General features: G+C 54.4%; 1 protein-coding gene across 2 annotated transcripts; it reads right to left on the reverse strand.

Moving 5' to 3' along the window:
- Positions 1-4,018: 4,018 nt before the first annotated feature.
- PPP3CC (protein phosphatase 3 catalytic subunit gamma) lies at positions 4,019-27,619 on the reverse strand. 2 transcript variants are annotated; one of them, XM_032204152.1, is made up of 15 exons: positions 27,430-27,619; positions 18,040-18,237; positions 17,674-17,798; positions 13,975-14,086; positions 12,349-12,494; positions 11,850-11,989; positions 11,222-11,299; positions 11,041-11,135; positions 10,248-10,373; positions 9,255-9,332; positions 8,427-8,453; positions 7,403-7,484; positions 6,978-7,075; positions 5,462-5,491; positions 4,019-4,283 (listed from the first exon to the last, which is right to left on the reverse strand). In XM_032204152.1, the coding sequence occupies exons 1-15, from the start codon at positions 27,479-27,481 to the stop codon at positions 4,105-4,107; spliced, it is 1,566 nt and encodes a 521-aa protein (XP_032060043.1). In that variant the 5' UTR covers positions 27,482-27,619; the 3' UTR covers positions 4,019-4,104. The 2 variants fall into 2 exon arrangements, with proteins under 2 accessions (XP_032060043.1, XP_032060044.1); XM_032204153.1 differs by lacking the exon at positions 8,427-8,453.
- Between the last annotated feature and the right edge of the window lie 379 nt (positions 27,620-27,998).

The raw sequence follows: 27,998 nt of genomic DNA on the forward strand, positions 1-27,998 counted from the left end.
CCAAAGGGAACGGAGTCCGGCCCCGGGGAGGCAGCACAGGAGCAATTAGGGGGGCAACAATTAGGGGGGCAACAATTAGGGGGGTAGCAATTAGGGGGTAGCAATTTATAGGGCTGCAATTAGGGGTGCAGGCGGCGCACCCCGCGGTGCTGGCGACTCCATCCCGTCCTCGCCCCGCTCACCCCGCCACGTCCCCAGTGCCACCCAGAGGTCCCCCAAAGGTCACAGCCTCCCCCTGCACAGCCCTCCAAGCGCAGAAAACCCCCCCCGTGACCCCTCACCATCACCAAAAACCCCCTTTTCGGACCCATTTCCGTGCGCTGTCGGTGCCGCGCTCACCTCGGCAGCCTCCGGGCTGCGTCCCCGTGCCACCGGCCTCTGTCCCAGCCTCCCCCCGCCCCGCTCCCAGCACCAGCCTCCGCGGGCAGATAAATATTTAACGCGCAGCCCGGGCCAGGATTAACAAAGGGCGAGTGTTTCCTGTTTGCTCAGCGCGGCGATGCCAGCCGGGAGCGCGCCGCGAGGCCGGGGGACGGCCACGGGACGGCGAGGCCAAAGGGGAGACCCCCGAAGGGGAGCGAGGCCGGAGGCTGACCCCAAACAGGGGGAAGGTTGGGGAGGAGGTGGTGGTGGGATGAGGTTCTGGAAGGGGGTGAAGGGGAAAAAAAAAGGGGTGAAAGGGAAAAAAAAAGGGTGATTGGGGTGATGAGGGGGTCGGAGAGGTGGGAGAGCGCATGGAGAGGTGGCCTCGACAGCGGGAGGCAGCGCCTCCGCTCCTCCAACGAGCCTTGGAGAGAAAGGAGAAGGATGTTGAGGGTAAAAGAAGGAGCCAGCATCCCCCCCCCGGCCCCAAAAAGAGCGTTATTTCGTTATTTACCCATTTTAAGGGCGAGGAGAGGAGGCTGAGGGCTCTCCAAGGAGGTGAGGCCAAGCGCCGAGGCGCAGCAGCAGCACCGGAGGCACCAGCACGGCGCCTTGTCCCTTTTTTGGGCCCAAAAAGGGGTCCCCAAACCCCAAAATCCCCCATCCCCTCCCTCCCCAAGCCCCCAGGGCTGCCCCCAAGGAACCACAGCGGAGCCGAGCGACTGCGTCGATTTTTTAAACTTTTTTTTTCTTTTTTTTTTCTTTTTTTTCTTTTTTTTTTTTCTCCTTAAAGATGACTTCCGATTTACATTAAGACAGTTCTAACAAATTCATTCCTTGTTCACAAAAAAAAAAAAAAAAAGAAATTATATTAAATAATTTCTGCCAATAAATAACATTTTCACCAGTAATTTTTTTTTTTCCTTTAAACGTAAATAAAAAAAAAAAAAAAAAAAAAGCGAGAAACAAAAAAATAAAATAAAATAATATTAAAATAAAATAAAATAAAATAAAGGAGGCAGTCTCCAGGCAACGGGCGTTGAAAGATCCTTCAAGCATCGAGAACCCTAAAATAATAAATCACCATCCCAGCACGCAGCCCCTTTTTGGGGGGGTTTTGGGGCCTCCCCTGGGGGGGCTGGCACGGGGGGGGCGAGGGCTTCTCCCACCAAACCCCGTGCCCGACGCGGCGCTGCCTCCCCTCCTTGTTTCATGCACCTTTGCTCTAAACATGCAAAAAAAAAACAAAAAAAAACAACCCAGGCTGCGAGGTCAGCCTGCAAAGGAGCGAGCCCCGGGCTGGGCTTCCCCTCGTGCTCACTGGTTTTTAATTTTTTGGGGGGGCTGGCCGGGGAGGAGATCTGAGATGAGGGCTTTTGGGATGCGCACAGCTCCCAGGCGCCGGCCAGAGGTGGAAATTTGGTGGAAATTGGGTGGAAATTGGGTGGAAATTGGATTTTTTTACGTTTTTTTCGCCCCACCTCGCCGGCTGCGTCCCCAAAATGTGGCCAGGAGGAGAGGCTGCGCCCCAGCTGGGTGCAAAGGGGGGGCGCAAAAACGCTGCCCACCCCTCTCCAGCTGCTCCTCCGGGCTTAATGAGTGATAATCGAGGGGGTAATTAGCACCCACGCCCCATCATGGTGGCGAGGGGATGGGGACCATCCATGCGTGCCACCCGATCCTGCCACCCCCAAACTGCTGCAGGCCCCAGGAGGAGCACGAGGGGATCCCCTCCCCTAAGGGGCCGTGTCCCCGTCCCCAAAAACCCCAAAACTGCTGCTGGGGCGAGATCCCAGCCTGGGTGAGAACAACATGCCCTAAAAACATGCACGGGCAGCACCTTTGCCACGGTTTTTTTTGCGCTCTCGGAGGAAGATACCACACATGGGCTCACTGCGATTCGGAAAGGATGCCATCAAAATTAAAAAAAAAAGGAAAAAGAAAGAAAAAAAATAATCGAGAGATACTCACAGACAAAGGCAATTGGCCCCACGCCTCGTATGGGGTTTAGAGAAGCTTGCTCAAAACATCTCGCACTTTTTGCAAAGCAGTGGGCGTGTAGAAAAGAAAAAAAAAAAAAAAGAGAAGAAGTGGAGGCACGGAGACTCGAAGTCTCTCGTGAAAAAACCCGGGGGTCTGCTCACGGGTGCTGCTTCCTAAAGAGCTGGCGTGAAGTTAAACGTGGTGCACGGGGCGGGATGAAAGCTCCCTGCAAAGTTGCTGCTCTCCTCCGTGGTTTTTGGCTCCTGGGGGGCCAAAAGGTGCCCGGCAAAGAGCCCCCGGAGAGGCAAAACCCTCTGGCCGTGCTCCCCAGAGAGGCAAAACCCTCTCGCCCTGCTCGGGGAAAGCCACAAGAGGCAGAAAGTTGGAGGAGGAGAAGTGAAAGCCGGCCCCAAAAGCTGCTGCAGCTCGAGTGGCACGCGGGGAAGGGAGGGACCCGCCGGCGCCTGGCTAAAGCCTTTCCCAACACTTGCTGCGGGTCAAAGTTTAAGCGAAAGAACGAGGCTCTGCGCACACAGCCAAGCCTCAAAACCCTCCGAGAGGGTTTGCAAACCCTTCTGGTTCCCTCACAGCCCTCTTTTCACCTTGGGGGGGGCTCTCCAGCACAAACAGCCCCCCAAAAAACCTCTCTGGATCCCCTGGGTTCCTCTACCTGCTGCCAAACCCTCCCTGCGCCGCAGCCGAGGGAGGGATTTCAAAGCTTCCTGCAAAGCCTCTCCAAGTCAAAATCCCTCCACAGAAACCAGCAGCACCACGGCTCAGCCCTTCCCCGAGCCCCCATCGTGTGAAAGACCCCCAAAAAATTCACCTAGGGTGGCCGGGAGGGATTCTGGCTCTGGGGTGGGGGAGCGTGCCGCCGGCCCCACGGTACGTGCTGGTGGCAGCAGAGGGGTTTTTCTATCCACGAGTCAAAAATCACCCTCTTTTCCCTTAAAAATTTGGGCCACGCATGTTTCCCGGAGATAATTCCTCTGCTGTGAATCAGAGGAGTCCCAAAGGGACCGCAGCCACGTGGGGTCGGAGAGCCAGGGCTGGAAGGATGCGCCTGCCCCCCCCCCTGATCCTAACCAGAGGCTGCTTTTTGTTTTGGGATCTGCTGGCCTAAAAACGGAATTACCGAAGGAAAAGGTGCCACGAGACACCCGAGGCTTTGGGAACACGCTCTGGGAAATCACCTCTGAAGCACGGGGCCGGACCCGAGCCGCTCGCAGCGTGGGGAAGAAGCCGAAGAAAACAGCAAACTCTGGGAAGAAGACAGCCGTGAACAAAAAAAAAAAGAAGAAAAAAAAGAAAAAGAACCAACCAAACCAACCCTATTTTAAAAGGAGCTGCTTGGGAAAGCACAGCCTGACCGAGATTTGTACCGGAGTGGACGACCCAAGTTGCCTGGGACTGGGTTTGTTTCGGGGTGACCCCCCCCTCTCTGCCGAGGTTTGCCTCCCCCGGAGGTGAGCTGCGCAGCACAACACACTCGGGACAATGCTCTAGCAGTTAGATTGGTTTCTAAATTAAAAAAAAAAAAAAAGATGGAGTTTTTTTTATATATATATACCGAACATAAATAAAAAAATTACAAAATGGTCACCTCTCTTACAGAACGGATGCAAACTGGATTATGAACGTGCCTCCAGGTGAAGTTGGTTTTCTCCCCCGCCCCCGCCCCCAACCCCCCAATAATAAATAAATAAAATTCATTAAGTTTTGGATCCTTTAGTGGTGCAGACCGGGCGCTCGGCCCCGTTACTGGGCTTTCTTCCCCGTGCCGTTCTTGTCCGCAGAGTTTGTTGAGGTTACCAAGTTCACCGGCCCGTCCGAGTGCATCGAATCTTTGCGCGGCGGCATGCGCTCGTTGATGCGGTCGAGCCCTCGGGCTTCCTCGAAGCTGCGGATCTTGTGCTGGGGCGAAAACCCACGGATGGCTGCGGGGGAAAAAAGGGGAGAGAAAAAGGGTTAAAAGGGATGAGGAATGGGGTCCCCCCTCCGGGAGCCCCGCGGCGCGCGGCAAGGCGCACAGAGCGCCGCCGGGGCGGCCGAAAGCACGTGTCTGGGGCTCTGTGTTGGGTATCGCCCAGTTTCTCCCAGTTTGGGAGGCAAACTGGGCCGCCAGCAGCGCCAGTTGGGGCGGCAGGGCCTGGCTCTGCTCCCCGGTGGCATCTGATTTAGGAGAAGGAGCTCGGAGACCAGACAAGTGCTCAACGGCCCCGGACGGCGAAACGTCAGGGGACTTTCAAAAGCTGAAAAAAAAAAAAAAAAAAACCCCACGCTGCTAAAAAATAACTAAAATAAAAACAACACCACACACCACACCAACGAGGACACCACCGCAAGGCTTCAAACTCCAGCACAAACCACAGAAAAAGGCCTCGGATGACGAGCGCAGTGCTTCTTGCATGACCAGGAGACACCCGGGGGATGAAAATCATCCCCGGGGACGGGCGCACACCTGGGTCACCGCCACCAAGCAGAGCCCGGGACCCTCACGGTGATGACACAGGCCAAATGTTCAACTTATAAAGTTGAAAAAAAAAAAAAAAAAAAGGGGGTTTGGAGCCAAATTGTTCCGCAAGGATTTGGCTGGTTTGCAAATAAACTTCCTCTGGCAAGCCGGCCGCAGATGTGTGGCCCCATTCATCGGAGCTACGGAGGGGAGAAGCTCCCCGGGCAGAAAGCTGACCGAGCCTTTCTTTCTGCAAGAACAGCAGGGAAAAATTGCTCCTCCACCCCGGGAGCGTCTTGGCCCACCTGGGGGAAGGCAAAAATGACATCAGCGACCTGCTGAACCCTAAGGATTTGGGTCAAGCTGTTGTAGGATTGAGTTTTCCAGGGGGTGAGCTCAGCCACGAGGTTGCAGGACCCCGGCACCGGGGTCTCAAAGACTCCAGGGGACAGGGTGGGCTCGGGGACTGTATGAACAAAGGCTAAAATCGCCCTGCCCCAGCCCTCTGTGTGCTTTTTGCCTCCCAGCAGGGTCTCCTCCCTCCCTTCTGGTGATGCAAGAGTGAAAAAAGAGCGTCCACGAGGCCGACAAAGCTGGTTAAAATCAGCGCACACACACACACGGAGATGATTTGAGTCTCTCGCCGGGTTCTAGCCATACCTTCCCGTGCCTCTACCGCTTCTACTGTGGCTGTAATACAGAAGAAGAGTGGCATGCAAAAATGGAGACAGAAAAAAAAAAGAAAAAAGAGTGAGAGTGAGTGATCCGACATCAGCGCCGCGGGTGCAGAGCCCGCAGCCACCCAACCCCGGTGGAGGCAGCCGAAACCGAGCGGTGGAGAAGGAAGGGGACAGGAGCTGGGGGCAGAGAGGGGGCTCCCTGGGTGCCAGCACGGGGATAAACCCCAGGGGAAGGAAGGCAGAAGCAGGGAGCTGGCCTAAATTCCACCACCAAAACCTGGCTGATGCTTCAAATCCTGCTCCGAGCCCCAAAGTGTCCCCAGGCAACCACAGCACCACGGAGCTGAGCAATATCCCCCCCTCTATCCGCCCTCGCCGGGGCTGCTGCAGGCTGAGAAGTTTGGATCGAGTCCCTGCCTCGACATCTGGGAGCAGGCATTTCTTTTCCTTGACCAGATCCCCCGCTTTCAGCCCCAAAACGTTGCCGGTTTGGCACTGGCCGCAACGCGAAGGCCACGCGGTCCTCGAGAGGCTAAAAAAGGAGGAGGAGGAGGAGGAGGAGGAAGGAAGCGGCACAGTTCTGCCACGCCGTGCTGCAGGAGGGAGGGAGGAGGAGACCCTGCTGCAGCTAAAGCAGAGGGATGGAGCTGCCACGTTCCTCCCTTGCAAACTATTTCACGGAGGCCATCCCGGAGCAAAAGCTCCTCCGAGCCCTTAGGAAACCACCTGGTGCTGGTCAGAAGGGGGAAAGCGGGCTGCTTCCATGCCAGCACTCAAAAGGCTGGCGGCAGGAAAGGATTAAAACCCTCAAAATTACAGGATTCCCCCCCCCGGGGACACGTGTTGGTGCGAGAACTCCCTCCCTGACTCTGGGCACAGAGCGCTGGCGAGGGTGGGAGCAACGAAAGCCAGAGCGCAGAGAAAAAAATCCCAAAGCAGCCCAAACCACGGGGCCTAAAGGAGTCTTAATAGGAAACATCAGAGGCCCGGAGGGTCTGGATGCTTGGGCTAAACCTCAGCTTCCTCTGCCCGGCTGCACGATTTCCTCGGGTCCCGCCCAGGAGGGGTTGGGTAGCCAAGGACAAACGAGCAGGCGTGGGGTTTGTCGCTGCCCTCAGATGGAAGCAGCCAGGGAGAGCTGAAGCAGAGGATGCTGAGGAGGCAGGGTTAGAAGGGAAATGCCTGATTGTTGCAGAAATATCTTTAAAAAAATAAAGGAACAGGCGTGCTCTGGGCTGGGTGCTGTTTGCTGGCTGTTCTTCCTCGTATTCCCTTCCTCCGGGGTGCACGGAAGGCTCTGCACACCCCCACCTCTGCTGCTGCTTGCTGCCTGGGAATCCTTCCTCCCTGGGGGCCTGAAGCATCCCTCAGGTCCCCCGGGCCCCCGAGGCATGCCTAAGGAAAGCGATGGAGCAGTTTCCAGGACAGCTGGGGGCCAGATGCAGAGCTAGGGGCCGGGGGTGGCGCGGCACGGAGCGTGCCGGGCTCGTACTCACCCGTCTGCAGGGTCTGCCTCCCCCCTGAGAGCACTCCCAGGGGCAGGGTACCTGTGGGAGTCAGGCCTTTGAGGGTCAGCACGCTCTCGCTTTCCTCTCTGCGAAGAAAAAAAAATACAGAAGGGGTTACTGAGAGATGAACACGGGGTTGGGACGGGTCCATGCAACGAGCGGGGAGCTGATATTTGGCAACGAGCACGACCCTGCCTCCTGAGCGCAGCACCTCTGCCTCCGCCGCCACAGCAAACACATCCCAGCACCACGAGGGCCATGCACAGCTCAGCCAAGGTTTTTTTTTTTTTTAGAAGCCTGAGAGCACCCACAGCCTCTGCCACCTGCCCTAAAGCAGCAGCCTGGACCGCGCGTGCACCGCCAGACCCGGAGCGAGACAGGAGTCGCCGCCACGCACCGTGCTGCGCCCTTACCGAAGCACCGAGAAGACCCGTGCCATCTTCCCAATGGCTCTAATCTTATTCCTGATGATCTCTTTACGGACTGTTGTCCCACCTTGGGGAGAAAAACAAACAAACAAAAACAAAACACCACCGGCATGGTTAAGGTTTCCCCCTCGGAGGCGCAACGGCAGCGCCAAGCCCCTGCCTGAACTCCGGGGAAAGAAAAAAAAAAAAATAAAAAATAAATAAAATAAAATCAAATAAAATCACGGTTTGCAGATTTCACAGCTAGGCTCTCGAGAGAACAGCGCCCAGGATGGCAGTGAGGAGGGCAACACCGACAGGATGACACACGGACTCGAGAGGTCTGAGAGTAAAGAACCACCAAAGGGAAGGGGCTCGGACAGGCGCCGTCGGAAGCTCACCGGGTCGGCTCACACTACACGGGATGGGACACAAATGGCTCAGCCATGGGGTGTGCAAGGCAGAACGTGGATGGGGCTGAGTGCTGATGGACACTGCAGGACGCCGGGGCTGTGCTCGCCGCGGGGAGAGGTGTCAAGGCAAGCACCAGCTCGGGCATCCCAGGCACGCAGCGAAGGGCTGGCCGGAGCCCCGCGCGCACACAGAGTGAGAGAGGTGAGCTCCCCTCGCCCCTACACAGACCAAACGTGGGAGAAAAAGCACGGAGGGTAACTGGAAACAAACAGAAACCAAGGTAAACGAGGTAACAAGACACATCTCCTCTCGGCTGAGATTCTTCACATGGCCCAAGTACACATCAGGACAGGACAAGCCAAACCGGAGGTCTAGCATGCACCGATGGCCCAGCCATGCACTAGGTGGCTGCATTCAGAAGTCAGATAGAAACGTGAACCCCGTTCCTCGAGCTCCTGGAGGAACGCAGAAGGGTTAAAAAACACACGGCGCTTATGTTAAAACTGAAAAGGGGATGAAGAGACTGCCCAACTAGTCAGCTATTCAAATCCACTCCAAGGAATCTGGTGGCACAGGCAGTGAAAAATTAAGCCGGTAGCAAATTCTAGCTGGGTACCTTTCTGATAGCTTGAAATGTAGTGATCTTCAGGGAGAGGAGACACCAAGAAACAAGTAGATGAAGACAGAGATAGAAGAAACAAATTTAATTTTTCATGGGAGGGAGAAAGAAAAACAAAACCAAAAAAACAAAACCAAAACCAAAACGAAATGCAAATGGGAGAAGCGGGTTAAAGTCAACCTGTCGGCCGAAGCGGCGCCTTTTTTTAGAGCCCCGTGGTGTTCTGCTTCCCTGCGGGACTGATTTTACTGATTTTACTCCACCCTGTGCAGGTCTGTGCCAGCAGCACCCCCCCGAGACCCCCACGATGTCCCTGCCACCCCCCCGACACAAGCTGCCACCGAGGCTCTGCCTTTTTTCCCTTTTGACGCACAGCTTAAAAGCAGGGCCGAAAGCTGTGAGCTACATTTCTGGGCTGCCACAAGGAGCCACTTGAGAGGAGTTTGGTGCAACAGATGAGCAGACTGGGTGGATGTTCTGCTGTAGCAAATTTAGATTCGGGGGGGAAAAAAAAATAAAATACCAGCTCGGGAAGCAGTCTCTGCAAGGAGCAGGAAACCGTTCTCCAGAGGAGCTGGCAAGAAGCGTCTGTCACAGGGAATATAACTCAATTCTGCTGTCATTGAGCAGCAAAGGGAAAAAAAGAAAAAAATTTCCCACCCCTGGCTGCACAAGGGCTGGCCAAAAAGGATCTGGAGCCCCTGGCAGGGCAGGCAGCCATAAATCAGGTGCTGAGCACTCTGCAGCTAGCGTCCCAGACCTGTCCCCACCGTCACCCCCTCCCCTCCCCGTTACCAGCTCAGTCCCAGCAGTTTTTTTTTTTACCTTCCAATGTCTCATCGCCGTCTGAAATCAACTCATCATCGGAGCATATGTTGAGGATGTTAACGAGCATTTCTGTGACTGCAAGAAGCAGAGACAGGAAGGTTAGAGAGGCCTGGTGCGCGCGCGTTTGGCAGGAGGAGGGATCGGGAGGACGAGCTGGACACAGGAGCGATTTCAAGGTCGTTTTTCCCTCTGGAAGTGGGAGCCCAAAGCCACTTTTTTAGCTGCTCGCTGCTGGTGCCTCGCAGCAGTACCCAGAGCAGACGACATCCTCTGCACCTTCTGCCAAGGAGGTGGCTGTGGTCCAAGCACAGCACAGATGAAGCAGCCGTGGGGAGCGGGGTGCCAGCATCGCTGCCTCCCCACCCCAAACCTGCACAGCTCCGAGCCACCTGGCTCCGAGAGCCTCAGGTCTGCGGGGAATTCAACCCTGGGCTCCCTCAAAGTCAAAAATCCTTTGGCTGGGGCCTTTAAAGTCGTCCTCGAAACCCACGGCTCCGCTGGGGAATTTAAAAGCCGCCAGGAGGTGTAAAAGATTCCTTCGCCCAGAAAGCGAGGCGAAGCCTCGGATGTATTTTAAGCAGCCTCACCTCCTTCAAAATGAACTAAGCCTTTACATCCAAGTGAATGCTTCCTTTCTGGCCACCAGCCAGCAGGAGATTTTCATTCCTCTGCTGCACACGAGGAGCGAGGGAAAACGTCTCCAAATCCCCAGGCAGGGCTATACCCACCGAGACTGGCTCCACCGGCCAGGCAGAATTAGGAAAAAGGGGTTGTTTTGTTGGAAAAAGCTTTCTAAAGCAGGTATCGATGATTATTTTAAAGCTTCAGCCAGTAACACGTGGCTCTCCTTGAACCTGAGCACTTCTCCCTGTGGTATCTGCTACAAGTTGTGGCACTGTCCCAACACACTTAGCTCGTGGCACGGGTTCTGCACACTCGGGGGTTCAAACCTGTGACCAACCCCAAAAAATCAATCCAAACAGCTCTTACCCTTCTCTCCCACGAAAGGCAGAGACCATGTGAAGACATCCATGAAGTTTGGAAGCCAGTAGGGATGAGGGGAGCAGTTGAACTGCCTGATGTTCATGACGTTGTTTTCGTATTTCAGTACAGCAGCTGGGAAGAGAGCAAGGAGACACAAGACGAGCCCAAAGGAGCTGTCAGCCTCAGGGAGTTGCACCTCTGCTAATTAAAACTTCATTACCAACAGCAACAAGAGGCTGAACTCATGCAGAATCAAACCACCAGCTACCCAAAACCAGAGCTTAAGCAGTGTTTTTCAGATGATCTATCAAAAACTCGTAATAATAACGAAGGTGAATTTAACCACGCTGTTAAAATCGACGCAGAAGTGCTGTGCACAGAGCCAAGATCCAAAGGGAGGGGTAAAAAAAATACATTTTAGGGAAGTTCCCCATAGTACGTACACGGTACCAGGGGAACGGGGAAGTTACAGCTTGCCTGTACAAGCAGCTTCTCTTTTATGGCAGCGTTCATCAGGAGCGCTCGGCTGTCATGTGGCTGGGAACGAGAGCATTATTCCAGGCTCTCACTTGACAGTTAATTGCCACAGTAACGGCTGAGATCTTTGAGTCAGAGAAGCCAGCCACTTCCAGCTCCCCAGCTGCCATCGGGTTAGCACAGAAAGCTCTTTTTTTTTTTTTGTTTCAGGCACGCAAACGCAAGCAGAGGAGAGGGCAGAAGATGGAGAGGGATTTCCTGGGAGCGTGACGCCAGCACCGACAGCCCAAGAGCAGCCCAGCCCTGGCCCTGCCAGCCTTACCCTTGTTGTTATAGACATCTAGGTAATTTGGTGCAGAGAAGATTGTGATTAACGACGGAAAGCCTGTTGTCTGGCTCTTCCTGTACATTCGGTACCTGGAAAGCAGGTCAAGCGTTAAACGCGCCGCTCCTGCTCCGCGCGGCTGGTGGGGAGGCAACGGGGAGGCTGCTCGGGCACTTACCCAGCGTCCTGGGCTTCGTGAGCTCGGATTACAGATAACAAACTATTGTTCTGCAAAAAATCACAAACTGCAGGGTAACTGCAAAACAAAAACACGCGTTAGCACGGAGCAAGAGAGAAGAGGTAGCGCCCGAGGTCTCGGTTTCCACTTTCAGCATCTGCTCAGTTTGTGCCCAGCATCCCCAAACGAGGCCAGCATCTATTGCATCACCCAAAAATTAATTGCGAAGCACTCTGTTGAACAGCCCCCTGGTGCCAAATCCTCCCTATCAGCCAGGCTACAAGTGGTCTGTCAGCACAAACGCTCCTCTTTTAGCCAGGAAAGGATTATTTCCTAGAGCTCCCGGTACTGTCCAGTGCCTGAAAACCACTCAAAGGGCAGGCTGCCAACAAGCAGAAGCATCTCTGCTGTCCGATATCACAATTTCACAGAGCAGCAGATCCAAAGAGAGCTGAATATTGCAGGAGGGAACAAGATTTTGTCCATTAGAGCCAACAGAAGACTGCTGCAGAGCCAGGCGCGCTGTGGAGTCCCACAGAGAGATCTGAATGGCAATTCATCTCCCTTTACACCTCAGCACAAGGAGATGAAACCCTCAGGTCTATCAGCCCCCTAAAACACTGCTTACCTGTAGAAATAGGAGCAGCCTCGGACGGTGTTGTGGGCGAAATGCTCCACTGTCTTCTCGTTGCCGTAATCCTCCGACGGATCGGACCAGAGCAGGTCGCACATCGGGCCGAAGGCTGGAGGCTCCTTGAACCTGTCTAACTGAAAAACGTGCACCACGTCAGGACAGCACACGCTGAGGTTTGGAGACAGCCTCCAGCTTAGCCCTGTGGTTATTTTTCCCGAGGTTTAAGCCTCCTCTCAGTGCACACCAGAAGCGGCACACGGCGTGGATACGCAGAGCACAGGAGCCTCAACCTGGAAGCCCGGGTGTGAATCCAGCTTGCCATGAACCAAACCATTAATCCCAAGCTGTGCTCCCCTCCTAACCACCCCAAAAAGCCAGAGTTTTACCACGTGTGCCAACCAGGAGCAGCAAACGGGCTGCGAGAAGGAGCTGAACCCCAGCTGGGATGCCCAACACACCCCAAAAACATTAAAAGGTCGTGGAGGTTACTTACTTTCCTAATGTCATCTAGACACGTGATTTCTGGAGACAGTCCCCCATGAACGCACAGGAATTGCTGGTTTAAGAGGGCAGCAAGAGGAAGACAGTCAAAGGTATCCATGCACGCATCGTACACTCGCTCCGAATACTTGATTCGACCTGTTGGGGTGGGGGCACGGGGAGGAAGAGAGGGGAAAAGTGAATTAATTTGCACAACAAAGGCTGCTCAGGTTGAAAGCAGAGCTTTCTTTAATTTTTTTCTTCTTCTTTTTCAGGGAGTCATTCATGTATCCCAACCCACACGATGTGAGAAGCATTAAGGAGAGCTTTGATCAGCTGAAGCGCTGATAAATAAGTTTGGGGAGCTTAATACCCGAGGTGATGGGGGAATTTTGAGGCTGTGCCCCAGCGAGGCAAACTTTGCACCCGTGCATTGGTGAAAATGCTTTGGAAAAACGCTTATTGGGCACGAAAATAAAAAGGCTCCAAGTCTGGACGTGGTCAGGAATATTGATTTCCTTTCGAGATATTTTCTAGAAGGCTTGCACTAAGATTAAGCCAGAAAAGGAGCTCGCTGGGTGCTGCTGTGATAGGAAATTTGGGATGCCAAAGTCATCCCAGGGTTTCCTACACACACTGCACCTCCCGAATCCTGTGTTCCTGTACAGCGAGGAGCCAACGTGGCCTCTCCAAAATCCAAAAGCAGCTCAGCTTTCACAGCAAGCCTCCAAACATCTCTCCATGCCTCCCTTAGAGCACAGGACAGGATCACTGCTCATCAGGTGTGTCCTCGTGCAAGGCAGCAGTGTGTTAACACAGGCAGATCTTGGAGAAAACCCCATTAATGATATCAAACACATTTTTATCTGAGCTCATCTCCCACCTCCTGATGGCTACGGCATCCAGCAGAGCTGGCAGATGCTTTCCAGCTCATTTTTGGGCAACCAGACCTCGTTATCTCAGTGCCTACATCAGCCTCACCCTGTCCAGCAGCATCCCGAGCTGCAGGGCTGAAGCTTGGGCTTGTGCCGTGCCCGTAGCTACTCCTCAAGGCTGGGTCAGACCTTGATGATTATTGCTTCGTTAGTATAATGACCATCAGCCTCGGGGGAGAGGGGTCATCCCCCAGCCTCTCATCAGTTGTAGTTTCAAAATATGTAAACGCAGCCCCCAAACTCTCCTTAACTCCAGTAAAATCGTCTGAAAGGTGATGATTCTCCCCAGTGCAAACACCGAGGAGCAAATCCTTTATTTGCTTCCCGTTGTAATCACCGATCCCAGCTGCACAAGCTGGAGCTGAAAGTCATTTGGCAGTAATTATATGGTGCTGGGGCTGAAAAAGTCAGGGAGGGGGATGCGTGCAGCCTCATGGAGGCAGGGGAGATGTGCTCGTGGTCCCTCCAGCCAGGGAGCTTTGCAGCCAGAAGGCACCCAGAACTTCATGGGACTTCAAAATGGGTTTGGTTTTTATCAAGAGCTGAAACAGGAGAAATGCAGCCTACACAGGATACAAAGATGTGGTTTTTTTACAGCTCCAGACCTACCTGGTATCACTCGTGGTCGCCTCCCACCCCAAAATAAGCCCCCAAAAGGGGGCAAGATGTGAACAGATTTAAATCCTTACCCGGGTGATACTTACACTCCTGTTTGAAGGTGAAGTACTCTGTGAGGTGCCTGCACTCGTGGTTCCCTCGAAGGAGGAACAACGTTTTGGGATGATTTATCTTTAAGCTCCATAAATACAGCACGCACTGCAAGAGAGGGAAGGAGGAGACGGCGTGTAATGACAACCTTTTATAGGGCACCCATCAACCACGGGCTTCCCGAAGTGTTTCTGGGAAGACACCCAAAAAGCTGCGTGAGGAACCCTGATAGAAACCCAGCTCCATAATCGGCAGCAGATCTTATCTTGGCCAACCTTGGCAGCTGGGGGGGGGGGAAAAGCCACCCCGAGCATTTCTCTATATTAGGGCCGAGCTGGAGAAGTGACAAATGAGGTCGCAATTCGGTGCTGGGATGGGTGGGGGCAGCTTCTCCTCCCTGCACAGCACCCGGTTTGCTGCTTACGCTACTGTCACGTGAAGTTTGAGTTCAAAACAGGAAAACCCTGGCCAAAAAAATAAGTTGGTGAAACCTGGCTGGCTTTGAAGAGGGCTTCCCACATCCCCTCGCCCTGACACCTGTAAAGAGGTCGTGCCAAGAGATGCTGCACCGAAAGGAGCCCGAAATATTGCACGGCGGAGGCTCCGTGGAAAAGGGGAGTGCTGGATCCTGAAAACGTCACTGATGTGGTGTGCAGATCTCCAGGAGCATGGGAACAGCCCCCAGGAGCGAAATGATTTCATTTTGGGTTGGTTTCCACCACCGATAACCTTGGGGGCTCGGTGTTTTAATGCCACAATACCCATGGTAAGCTCTAAATCAGTCCTTCCAACGACACGCGGGGACCCCATGGAGCTGCAGAGCACCCGGCTGCACCCAACACAGCTCAACCCCACAGAAAAAAACCTGATAACACCTCCTGAATTTTACATCTGAGCAGAAATGGGGCCAGAGACGGTGGCAGGTAATGCAAGCTGCACTTAGGGCTAGCAAAAATAATGTTTCGTTACATCCACTAACAGGAGAAGTGCCCCCGACAAAAATATTCCTAATTATTTTGTGATTTAAAGCTTTAGTCCCCCACGTTTGCAGCCTTAGTGTCACGTTCCTGAGCCAGCAGGAGAAATGGGAAGGGAAAGCCCCCAGAAATGAAACCAACGACTGGCAAAGCATCGGGGAAAGCAGCCAGCCCCTTTATTTAAGACAGTTAAGAGTTATTTAAGACAGGATTCAAAGTGTTTTAAAGTTAAACTCGGCACCAGGGCTCCTTCTGGGCACGTGGCGACCAAACCACAGCGGTGCAGAGCCAAGGGAAGCGGCACAGGCAGCTCCCTTTTAATTTCTAAGCTCTCTTTTGAATTTATATTTAATTATTCTGGATAAAAATCACGTTTGAGCCTGGAAAACTATGGTGTGTGCAATTCCTAATTAGACAGCGATCACCCTGTCCTTAACAAGCTCTTTCCACAGATCATATTCCTGGTGTAATGTGCCCCCTCGGAGACCAAGGAGGGAACCCTTCCTCGAGCTGCTGGCTCACCAGCATCCCAAAACGGAGGTATTTAGCCCCGTTTCCTCGCTGCCTGTCAGCCCCCTCGTTTGAGCCCGTGGATTAACTCCAAACGAAGCTGGCAGCTGCCTCGCCAGGCTCTTACCTGCCTCTGAAAAACAGCAACTAAACAGGAGAGGGACCCCAAAAAAATAAAACCCCACACTCTTCACGGCCTCATTACGCTCACTGGGAACTGATGTTGCTAAATGAGAACTTCCCCAAGCCAGAAACCCAGAAATAATTTGTTGAAGGCGTCCAGCTGAGCTGATGAACGGAGGCTTTCAGGGGTTTTTTCATTTTTGTTTTTTTTTTTAGGGTTTATCTGAGCTAGAAACTGCTCCTTTTACCCTGACAACCCAACGGAGCAACGGGGAGGGCTCCCAAGGGTGAGCTGGGCTGCTCAAAAGGGGCACGGTTTGCCTGAACGCCTCCTCGGCCCCCCCAGTTTTGTTAGGGAGCAAAAATCCTCCCCAAAAAAATGAAGCAAAAGTCTCACATCTGGGGCTGCCGGCTCCTTGCTCGGAGAAATCCTCCGAGCCGGCTGCTGCACGCCCAGGTGGGAACCTCTTGGAGCACACAGGCAGCAGAAGGTGGGAAGAAAAGGCACACGTCGAGAGGAACAAGGGGGTGAAACCTTCCAGATGCTGCTTGATCGGTGACATTTGGATCAGCCCCCGCGTGTGCTCATCAAAGCCCACCCCGAATCGTGAGACATCGATGCGATCGCGGGCTCGGAGAGCGCTCGGGGGTTTTCCTCTCCGCAGGCATGAGGGGAAAAAAGGGGAAGGAGGAGGGTTGAGAGCAGCAGAAAATGAGATTTGTATGCTCACAGCCTCCTGACATGGGATAACCAAAGGCTCTCAGCCCAAAAACCGTCCTCAGCCCACGGTGCTCTGCTGCAGGGCTCAGTGCAGACCGGTGAGGGCTCGCTGGAGTCCTTCTTGGGAGGGAAAAGCCACAAAAGAAACTCCTCTGCCCACCAAATCTGCTCTCCAGACTCATCCATGTCCCTGGGAGTCTAGCAGGGAACGGAGAGATGAGGGCTCTGGTCCCAAACTCGGTGCTCCCTTCTGAGTGGGATCAGCATCCATCACCTGGGATCTGTAAATTTGCACCTAGACAGAAGGTACAACCCACCTCACCTGAAGGTTTAACACCAAAAAAAGTCCACTTCTCACCTTGAAACAACTCGCCATGTGGTTGTGTCATTTCTATGAGCCTCTTTTCCAGGTAAATGCACCCAAACTGCACCCCCAGCAGCCGTGCAGCCGAAGGCTCCGCTCGTCCCCTTCCACCCCAGGGGCTGCCGGGCTCCTCCTGCCAGCACCACCCCAAATCCAGCAGCCCCAAAACCAGCTCCTTGTCAGCCCTGGGCTCGCAGGCAGTGTTTAGGAACACACCAAAGCACAGGGCTGGGCACGAGGCGGAGAGGTGCCAAAGCACAAGCTGGTGGCAGGAGCCTCCCAAACCCTCTGCAGGAGCCTTCAGAGAAGCCTCTGCCTCTGTTCTTGGCCTTGAGAGCTCCTCCCCAAAATTTAACGAGTCCTGAACAGAAAATTTCCCCTGGTTTAGCCCCGCTGTGGTAGCACCCTTCCTCCTCAAACAGAAACCGAAATGATTTCGCAGCTCCTCCTGCCTTAACTCCATCACCCAGCTTGATGGCTTTCGTGCCGCCGTGTCCCCAGATGTCACCTCCAGCTGGGACAAGTGCTCCTTTTCCAGCAGGTTTGGGGCTTTGCAGCATTTCCTAACCACTCTCCCTCGTTGCCTGTGTCACTCATGGCTTTTTGGTGATCCCTTTACCCTTTAAGACCAGCAGCTCCCAGTGCCCCCCAGCTCCTGGCACCCCACTGAGCTGCAAAACCCTAATGGGGTGCGTGATGTTCCACCACATGTCCCTCCCAGGGGACAAGGCAGGCACTCAGACAGGCACAGCACAGCTAAACGCATCATTAAATGCCTCTGCTCCAACCTTTTGGGCCCCAAAATTCATTTTCCCTTCCCTCCTGACCCCATCTCTGGCACCGCACGGTGGATAATTTCAGGGGACAGCGAGGAAGCGATGGCTCGGTTGCAAAGTGCTGCTTTTTTTTTTCCCTGCTAAGCTGAATCCTGCGAGTTTGTAAGCTTTTAGGTCCGCTGGCTTAGCATTAGCACCCCCCAGGTTCAGCTTTTGTTTGTCACCTCTATACTGAAGTAGCCTCTGTCCACGTAGTCTCCCAGGAAGAGGTAGCGGGTGTTGTTGGGTGAGCCTCCCACTTCAAACAGCTTCATCAGGTCAAAGAACTGCCCGTGAATGTCACCGCACACTGCAGGGGGGGGAAAAAGAGCACAGAAGAGAGGCAGAGTTACGTGCTAAGAAAAGAAAGGTCGCGACAGCACCGAGGAGCACGGCTGTGCTCTGCCCCCAGCCACCCCCGCTTCACACCCAGCCTGTGCCAAACCCTCTTTTCCGAGAGCTAAAACAACTCCAAAACCTCCCTGTTGGAAAAAAAAAGAGGCTGAAAATCTGCTACGGGGTGAAACAAAGGGGGCAGGAGGCTCTCTGACCTGTGATGGGAGCCTCCACCTCGATCATGGTCTTCTCGTGCCGCAGGATGGCGGCCCCATCGTTGATGATTTTCAGCGCCGCGTCCTCCTCCAGGCGCCCTTCCTTCACCAAGTGGCTCTTCAGGACGTCGAGGCGAGGTTTGCCGTCCTCAAACACCTCCTTCAGGGTGAGCCTCTGCGTGGGAGGGAAGGGGACGGCTGGAAAAGGAAGGGGAGGCGTTAGGAAAACGGCACAAATTATGGGGAAGGAGCCGCGGGATTCGAGGCAGGAGGCTCCGAGCTTGCTCCGGGGGAAATTTTGCTCTGGGATCCTGAAGGGTGGGAAGCTGAGCTGCCAGAGAGAGTGAAAAAAAAACTTAAAGTGCTTAAAAAGATGCCCCGTGAAGGCAAGATGCCACCCGCAGCCGGAGAAACCGCGGGCACCGAGGCTGCCCCCGAGCTCAGCAAGGAGAGTCGTGGCCAGGAGGCTGCCCAAAAGCAGGACTGCACGCGAAAATGGGGGAAAAGAGGGCAAAAAGCACAACCTGATTGTGTTCAGGTTGGCCAATTTGTGCTGCTTGCAGGGGGAGATAACCCCCAGCAGAAAGGAAGCGCGCGGAGCAGAAATAAGCACCAGGTCCATCTGCCTTCCTCAGCTACCTCGTCCCAGGACTGCCTAAACAGCCAGAAAAAAAAAAGGAGAAAACATGAGATTTGTGTAATAGCTACGGGATGCTGCGTGGCATCGATTCCTGGAAGGTCAGGGTGCTGGGAAAGGAGAGGAGAGGAGCTGGAGAAAGAGCCCAGCGCGGGGATGGGGATGGAGATCAGCTCAGGGCATCCCCCCGGAGAGGGAAGGGGAATGGAGGAGGAATTTTGGAGCAGTTTTGGAGCAATTTTGCAAAGATTTTTAAGCTGTCACATCCTCTGCACCTCCCATTGTCTGATCGGATTTTAGCCCTGTGGATTTGTGTCTCTCTGAAATGCAAACGGGGCAGGGAGAGAAAAAGCCCAGAGCCACCAGAGCTCCTCTGCTCCCAACCTCAGGTCTGAAGCACGGCGAATGTAGGACAGCAGCGGAGGCGACGAAAGGGCCCCCACGCTGAGCAGCCCCCAATTAACGCCGAGCAGCCCCTAATTAACGAGGTTTTGGCAGGACCCCCGCCTGCACCGACAGGGGCTGGACGCAGCTCCGAGCGCCCCCATTACGCACCTCTGCAGCTTAAGGGGGGGGGGGAAAAATTGGGTGACCTCTTCGGTTTCCCCAAAAAAAAAACCCTCTGCATTTAAGGGAATTTAGGGAATTTCATGCCACGCTCTCTGGATTTGCACAGCAAAGGGAAGGGGGCACGTGGAGGAGCTGGGGGCAAGCGCTTCCAGGGGGCTCCGGGGGTTTTGGGGACTCGGAGGGTTTTGGGGCTGCAGCGCCAGGGGAAGGGCTCGTAAATCCTTCTGGGGAGCGGGCAGTTGTCCGAGCGCCTGGCAGCTGACTCCCAAGGAAGCCAGGGAGCATCTGAAGGTCAAACGGTTCAGAAGGAAGAGGAGAGAGAGAGAAATGGGAACCGCGCGGCTCCGTTTCCAGACCCTAAAACGCGGCCACCGGGCACAGAGAGACCCCCACGGCCAGGAGCTGGGACTGAGCCTGAAAAAAAAAAAGGTGTGGGACCACAGGAGCAGTGCTGCCCGTCACAATTCAGAGCAGAGCCACGAGAAAAGTGCTGGCACTGCTCTGAAAACTGCTCTGCCTTGCCTTTTTTTTTTTTTTTTTTTTTCCTTGGTAGCCCGTGCGAGTGGAGTTATGCAAGATAAAACCCGGGGCCGCGCCGATGCGAGCAGCCCGGAGGTTTTATGTAAGTTCCCTCGCTGGCTTCGCGTGGCTCCGATCCCACGAGGAGCAGGGGAAGGAAGCAGCGTGGAGCCAGGAGTGGCAGGAGAAGGATTTGGGGAGAAATCCCTGCTCTGGAGCAGCCAGAGACACCGGCACCGTGCCGGGGACGCACGCACCCCGCACGGACACCGCCTTACACATGGGAGGTGTGGAGTAATCCCGTTTTCTACACCTCCTGCTGACCCATCCCAAAAAAAAAAGGGCTTTTTGGCTCTCCAATCTGGCTTCAAAAGCCTCGTGGGGGCTGCAGGAGAAATCCTCCCTGCCCCAGAAGCCGCCCGAACCCCCCGCAGCCGGGGACGAGGACACAGACTTAAGTCATTAGTGTTGTCCCAGCCAGTAATCCTGTTAGCCAGCAGAACTTGTGTAAGGGCTTTAGGCGAGCGGCTGCAAGCAGCTGACATAAATATCCGCTCTTTTTTTTCTTTAAGGTCTCAATTTTATCCTCAGTGCAGCCAGGGGGGGGGCAAGAAGCGGTGCCGAAGCCTTGCGCCCTTGGGCACCCTTCCCTGTGCGAAAATTTGGGTAAATCGCACAGAAAACGCTCCCAACATCCAGCTCCTCGTGGGCTGCGACCTCCGTGCCACCTTCCTTTTGCACGCAGAGCATCCAGGCTGGGTTAAAATGGGTCCAAAAGTGGAAATTTGAGGTCTGGGGTGTTGTTTCATGAGGGTATCCGACACGGAAAAAAGCGCCGCGCTTCTCGCCCTGCCGACAGGACGCACGGCGCGTGCCAGAGGGCACCCATGGAAGTGAACTTTTGAGGAGTAAAACGGATTAAAAGGTCGGCTGCGCTCGAAGGAGCTCAGGAAAAGGCAGAGGAGGGTCACAGCTCTGCTCGCTGCGGGGCACGGCTGCGAGAGGAGGAGCGGGGAGGCGCTGGGAGCTCTCCGAGAGGGGATGGAGAGGGGAGGACGGGGGTCCTGCCACCCCTGCACCTCCACGGAGAGCCTCAGGATGTCATTTATAGGCTGAGCAAGGAGAGATCCTTGGTGAAAAAGGAGCCAGCGCTGCGTGGTCAAAGCACTCCCTTTCCAGCCGGGCTTTTTGGGTGCATCCACAGGGATTTGAGTCCAGAAAATGCCCCCAAAAATAAAGATTTTCAACACAAAGTGCCCAGAAGCTCCCAAAAGGGATGGGAGCGCATCCAAGGGGCACTCCACGCACAAACCTTCTCCGCTCGCTCTCTGTCAAACGAGTCTTACAGTGGAACAGATGGTTACAGATGTATTTTTGGGGAGGAAAAAGTCCGTTTTGGGGCATTCTGCAGCAGGCAGCACAGCTCAGGAAAAAGCTGAGCGCAAGCAGAAGCCGTCTCGCAGCCGCGGCACCCGGAGGGTGGGATCCTGCTGCCAGAGGGGGAGAAATTGGAGGTGAAAGCTCTGCACGGGGGCTGAGTGAGAGGAAAAATCAGAACCCAGCCACGGCACCAGGTCCTGCAGAAGCCACCGGGTTTTAAAAGGGCCTCAAGTGCCCAAAAGCAAGGACAGGTTGAGGCTCAGAAGCTGAAATAAGCCAGTTTTGAACTTTTTCTGAGTCCTAGTAGCTATTAAAAACTGATTTCCTAGGGAATAATCCCCATTTTTGGGGATCCAGACACGTTCCTGGGGAGAGCACGCCACGCCGTCTCCGCCGCACGAATCCCCGAGCTGGTCTGCAGGAAATTCTCCCTCCCCTAGGGCGCCTCCGGGCACGTTTACACGAGAGCCTGCAGAAACAGATGTGTGCTCCACGCCGAGTTTTCAGAGCCTGGCCCGAGCCCTGACGAATTATCTGTGCCATTTCTCAGGAGGCAGCAGCAGCAGCGCTGGCACGGCCGTCCCGAGCCGGCTGCAGGAGCAGCGTGGCAACCCAGCCACCACCAAGCAGAGCCAATAAATCGCTCCTCCAGCCTCTGAAAAATTGAAAAAATACTTAATTTGTCCCCTCGACACCGGTTTGTGCCATCAGAAGTAGCGTTAGTAGCTCAGAAGTCACCAAGTCAAGCGAACGCCTTCCTTGCGTAAAGGCAGCGAGAGGCAGGAGCGATTATTCGCACCATTTTTGTGTTTTTCCTCCAAATTTTTGCATGTTCTTTCTGCTCTTCCAATGGCAGCGATCTTCCTTTTTCGTTCTGAATAAGAGACGCGGCTTTCCGAGGCTCTGAGCACTCAAAAACGGAGCAAGAAATGAGTTTTGCTTCTCAAAAGACCAAAAGACGGAGCCGTGGCCGTGCACCCACGGTGCGCAGCCCTGCCTGGCACACGGGGCTTTGGGTCCCCCCCTCCTCAATATTAGGGTCTCGTATTCGAGGAAATATCAGTCTTTGCACACAAAGGATTAATCACAGGAGCCTGTAGGATTAATTGCAGGGGTTTGGAGCTCCAAAGTTTTCCCCAAAATTAGCCAGAGCGCGCTGCTGGAGCTGACGCCAGCCTCCTGGCTCAGAAAATGCGCTCAGCTCCCTACCTTGAACCATTTATTTTTTATAGGACAGCGACGTGCCCTAAAAATACCTGCATTGTATGGCAAATCCTACCAAATAAAATGATTTCTTCGAAGGGGGAGAGAGGAGGAGCAGTCATCATGGTATCAGAGTCGAGAGAAATGGAGACAGCGATCGGCCGCGGCGAATTTGTCTCTGCCCTTCAGCAATTCCAGGAGTGACACCCAAATTTTGAGGCCGTGCATCCTCCCAGTTACCAAAACCTGGCACGTTTGGGCTGTGCAGAAGCCAGGTGCATTAAAATCCAAATAAAAAACCCTCCAAGTGCCAGCCCTGGGCAAGGAAATACAACCCAGAGAGCTACCGGGTGCCAACAGGGGCACAACCCAGCCCCGTCCAAAGCTGAGCGCAGCGCCAGGAGGCTAGAAAATAATCAAATCTACCCAAAACCAACTCCACGTGTGCCTTGTGGAGGCCACAAGGCTTGGGAAGCCTTACAGCTGCCCTTCGGAGCCGTGCTCAGCACCTCCTAATTAATCAGGTAGGGCGTAATTATCCTTCGGCTATTCCGCTGGTAAAACAAGGAATCTAAATAGCGTTATCGGGCTGGGAAAGGGGAAAAAAAGGTGGTTTTTGGCCAAAGTAAACTGCGGGGACTCAAGGAGGTTTCCGACACACCTCCGAGGAGCTGGTGGGGATTAAAGCCAGGGGTGTTTAAGTGGAGCAGAGGCGACTTAAAGCCGGCCCTGCTCATCCCGGGGGATTTCCCCGTCGGGGGAGCCGGGTGCCTGTCCTCCAGGAGCCCCCGTGCTCGACCTATTTCGGCGGCCTCTTTGGGATCAAGGAGGGTGTTTGAGCCGTGCCAGGTTCCCCAGCTCCGTGCCTCGGCGTGGATTTGCCTGGGGTTGTCATTGAGACAACCTGCCCCCCGAGCCAAGGGCTCCGGCCAGCACCCGCCTCGTGGCAAAAAGAGCGCCCAAAAGTGGCCTGAAAAGAGGGAAAAAAAGGAAAAAAAAGGGTCCTTTGGAGGCCCTCGAGCCCTACAGACCTTCCAGTCGCACCGCAGAGCTGGCACTTTCCTCTCACTGGCTCCGAAGGGGTTGTGGAGTAAAAAAAAAAAAAAAAATTAAAAATTAATGGAAAGAGGAGGAGAAAAAAAGCCCGAGGTCTCCAGCAAACAGCTGCAGCGACTTATAAAAAAAAATAAAAATAAATAAATAAAAAGGGAGCTCACCCAAGGAGACAAGAGGGGGATTCCTAGATGTCAGCAGGCAGGGAAGCTCGCCACCTGTTTGCAGGAGGTTAGCGAGCTGACAGCGGCTCCACTAATAGCTCATTAATGGGGGAACAGCGGGGGCTTTGTGGCCGAGGCGAATTCCCCACCTGCTGGGAGCTGTAAAACCAGCTCCCCCCCCTTCCAGCCACCCCGAGGGGTCACCCTAATATTTACCGGCTCCCTTTGGGCACGGAGCAGCTCTTTTCGAGGGGGAAAAACCCCAAAATTGTAGTCCTAAAGCTACGGGGAATAAAATTGGAAGGGGTTGAGCGCAGCGTTGGGTGTTGGCAGTGATGGGACCTGCCCGGTGGGCACGCGATGCCCAGGGGAGCAGCCCCGTGGATGGGCTTCTCCAAGCTCCAAAAAGACCTCGAGCCGGGTGTAAAGTCATCCTGGATGTTAAAATGGGGCTGAAAATATAAATTCAAGCCTTATTGCAGAGCTTGGTGCATCGCCGGTTGTGTTATCGCAGCGGCGCCCGTCCTCCGTGCTTGGGGTCCTCGTCCAGGAGCTGGGGATGGGGATCCTCAGCGTCCTCCTGCTGCTCCAAAAAAAACCCTTTTCTTCAGCAATTCGTAGGAGGGAGCGTTTTCTAGGGCAAGGCGAGGGAACTGGAGGCTCCTCCCGGAGCCAGGCTGCTGGGAGAGAGCTCAGCTGGCAGGAAACCGAGCCCGAATCCCCCATTTAAGAGGAATTTCATCCCCGTGCTTCCACCAGAATCAGGTCAGGGTGGGGAAAACGCTTTGGATTTGTGTCCCAGGATGAATTTTTGCCAGGTTTTGCTCCACCAGCTTCGAGTCCAAGCACAGCCCAGACGAGCAGCTCCCCTCTGGAGCCACCGTCCTGCCTGGCACCACCAGCCCGGCCCCGATCCCTGCCTTATAGGATAATGCTGATGCCTCCAGGTCGTTTGTTCCCTCGTTAACGAGCCCTAATTCCATCCTAACGCCGCACGGCCACTGTGGGACTCATTGGGAAAGCCACACCTGGAAAAGCAGCCCGGAGCAATATAGGTCTGGGGGGAATATTTTGAGCTTTTAGGGTGGCTCTGCCCCCAGAGAGACCCCAAAATTTACCTAAATAGCTCTTATGGACGGGGCAATGCTCAATTATGGGGGTTCGTTTGCTCTAATTGCTGCAGAAGGGGGTCTCCGAGCAGCAGGCACGGCCTCGAAGGCAGGGAATGGGGTTGACCTTCCCCGGGTTCATATCTGGGAGAAAAAAAAATCAATTTGCACAAAACCCAGCGACCCTTCCCGGCTCCGACCCAAAGCACCTGCTGCTATTCTCAGGGGAAACACCAAAAAAATAAAAAATAAAACCCAAAGGACACGACGTGGCCAAACCAGCGCCCGCGCTGCAGCCCCGACGCAGGGCAGGACCCCCAAAAACACCCCATTTCCAGCTCAGAAATGTTTATTTTTCTCAATAACCCCAATTTCCCGGTATTTAGGGGTTGTTTCAACCGGAGGCAGCCCAGGAATGGGGATGGGATAGCACGGACTGGGAAAGCATCAGGGTCTTTATTTCTTCCCCACTTAAAGATGCTCCATGGAAGCATCATTTTTGGGGGAAAAACAAGCAAAAAAAGCCAAGTTGGATGTGCAGAAATGAGCCTGAAAAAGCCAAGGGGCTCACGGAAAGACGACGCCCAAATAACACCCAAATAACACCCAAATAACACCCAAATAACACCCAAATAACACCCAAATAACACCCAAATAACACCCAAATAACACCCAAATAACACCCAAATAACACCCAGCCCCAGTTTTGGGGCATCATGCTAAAAATACGCAAATCCCCCCAAAATTGGAGCTTTTTGGGCAACACGGGTAACAAAAACCACCCCCCACCTCCTTCATTTTTAACCAAAATGAAGGATTTTGGTTAAAACCAGGCACCGGGGGATTGAGAACAACCCCTCAGCGCACCCCAAAAACGAGCATTTTCAGGATCAGGAGTTACCCAAATCCACTTTTACGCAGAAAAATGATAAAAATCGATAAACATCAAACCGCTGCAAACAGGAAAAAAAAAAAAAAAATCATTTTTTCCCCTTAATTAGAGTTCCCATTCCCGCAGGGCCCCGGAGATGTAAATATATAGGGTAAAGGCGGTCCTACCTAATTGCAGGCGCCCTCCGTTGAGGGAAAATTGCCTTTTCTCTCCCAATTTCGGTTTTTAATAACCGTGTCAGCACCCTCCGGCCCTAATCACAGCCCCCGAGGTTTCCCGGGGAGGTTTCGAGGGGATCTCGAGCAAATCCCAAAAGGGATTGGGGGGCAAACCGAGCACCCCCAGCGTCGTTCAAAGGGATTTGGGGCCAAATCTGCCATCCTGATGCCGGGGAGGGTCGGGGTGGGGGAGCCGGGAGGATCCTAAAGGCTGCGGGGATGTTACGAGGCCGGGATTTAGGGGATTTGCAGGGCTGCCGGCGAGCCCTAAATGACAAAACCCTGCTGTGGGAGACCCCGATTCCCCAAACCCTGCAGCTTTTTTTAGGGATCTGGGCTCGGTTTTGACGGATCAAACCTAAAAACCCCCAAGCAGCACAAAGGGATCCTGAAAAGCCCCCAAAAAGCCACCCTCCGGTCCCCTTTTCCCCTTCGTTTGGGGCCCCCGGTCATTAACGCGCCGCATGTGACCGGCCGCATGACGGGCTAAAAAAATCCCTCGCAGGGAGCACGGGCTGGGGACGACCCCAAAAGGGGGGGGGGGTTCCCCTCCCAGCACGGCCACGACACCCCCCAAAAAAAAAAAACCCAAAAACCCCAAAAATATGGGGTCATTCCCTTCCAGCTGTCCCCCTTGTCCCTATTACCTCCCCCCCTGCTCTCGTTATAGGGCTGGGGGCTCCCTATATGATCCTGCCCCCCCCAGCTCACACCACAAGGAGCAAATCCTATAAAAAAAATTAGGGGGACGCTGCTCAGACCCCAAAAAATGGAGCCCTCCCCCCCCAAATCTAGCCCCCCCCCCCAGGTCCTCCACAACGGATTCTGTCCCACAAACGCTGCCCCCAACCCCCATAGTGGTTTTTTTTGGGGGGGGAATCTCCCTAATGTGAAATCCCCCAAAATCAGGGGTGCCCCCCCAAAACCAGGTGCCCCCCCCCCCAAAACGAGCAGCCCCCCCAGTTTGGCCATAGAAGGGGAAATCTCCCCAAAACCCCCTTGAGGGGGGCTCCCCACACACCAAGAGCCCCCCCCGTGGCTCCCCTAAAACTGGGGTCGTCCCCCCAAAAATAAGGTTCCCCCAAAGCAATCAGGTTGCCCTAAAACGATACAATTCACCCCAAAATGATCAGGTTCCCCCAAAGCATGAGGGGCTCCCCCCCAAAAAAACAAGAAGGTTTCCCCCAAAATCAAGAGGGTCACCCCCAAAAAGAGAGGATTCCTCCCCAAAAAGAGGGGATCCCACTAAAAATGAGGATTTTCCCCCCCAAAAAAGAGGGTAGACCCCAAAAAATGAGGATTTCCTCCCAAGAAAGAGGGGCACCATCAAGAGGGTCCCAAAAAACGATAAGGTGCCCCTAAAATACGAGGATTCCCCCCAAAACACGAGGATCCCCATCGAGAGGCCCCCCCGAAAAAAAAAAATATAGGATTCCCATCAACCCGTCGCCCCCAAAACCACGCGGATTTCCCCCAAAACAAAACCCCCCAGAAAAACCATCAAGACCCCCCCCCAAAAAAAAACAAAAAAAAAACGAGGCTTCCCCAAACCCCCTCCTTCTCCCCTCCGCCCCCCCCCAAAAAAAAAAAACAACCAAAAACCCTAAAAATCGCCCCAAAACGCACTCCCCCCCCCCCTCCTCACCCTTAACGATGCGCTCGGTGGTCGGCAGCTTGGCGTGGCCGCGCCCGGACATGGTGCCGGGGGGGGGGCGGGGGGGGCTCACGGAGGATGAAGAGGACCCCGGGGGGGCAGGGAGGGGGGGTCCCGGTGCCGGCCTCCCCCCTCCCGACGCCGCCAAACGATCGCGTCCCGGTCCCGGCCTCGCTCCCGGCTCCGGCCCCGGGCGGCGGCTCCGCGGCGCTTCCCCCCCCCCCGGCCGCCACCGCCGCCGCCGCCGCCGCCGCCCCTACTGCGCTTGCGCGGAGGGCGGGGTCACGTGGGCGCGCGGCTCGCCCTCCCTTCCTGCCGCCATCTTGGAGGGGAAGGGGGCGTTGCTAAGGAGACGCGGCCCGCCATTATGGACGGGGGGGGGGGGGGTTGGAGGGGAAAGGGGGTGGAAGGATAAAGTGGAAATAAAGTGGAAATTGAAATAAAATGGAAATAAAATGGAAATTGAAATAAAGTGGGTGCTGCTTCCTTTTTTTTTTTTTTTTGAGGGGAAGGGGATGGAAATCTGTGAAAATGGAATAAAAATGGACCAGGTGCTGCTT

The sequence above is a fragment of the Aythya fuligula genome, chromosome 27 (genome assembly GCF_009819795.1).
Source record: "Aythya fuligula isolate bAytFul2 chromosome 27, bAytFul2.pri, whole genome shotgun sequence".
NCBI classification, from domain to species: domain Eukaryota; kingdom Metazoa; phylum Chordata; class Aves; order Anseriformes; family Anatidae; genus Aythya; species Aythya fuligula.

What these genes read in the sequence shown, in the direction of transcription:
- PPP3CC (XM_032204152.1), bottom strand. Translation starts at nt 27,481, where the DNA reads ATGTCCGGGCGCGGCCACGCCAAGCTGCCGACCACCGAGCGCATCGTT. An exon ending in GGTGGAGGCTCCCATCACAG is followed by an intron (nt 17,799 to 18,039) that starts GTCAGAGAGCCT and finishes CCCCCCCTGCAG; the next exon opens with TGTGCGGTGACATTCACGGG. An exon ending in GCCTTTCGTGGGAGAGAAGG is followed by an intron (nt 9,333 to 10,247) that starts GTAAGAGCTGTT and finishes TGCTTCTTGCAG; the next exon opens with TCACAGAAATGCTCGTTAAC.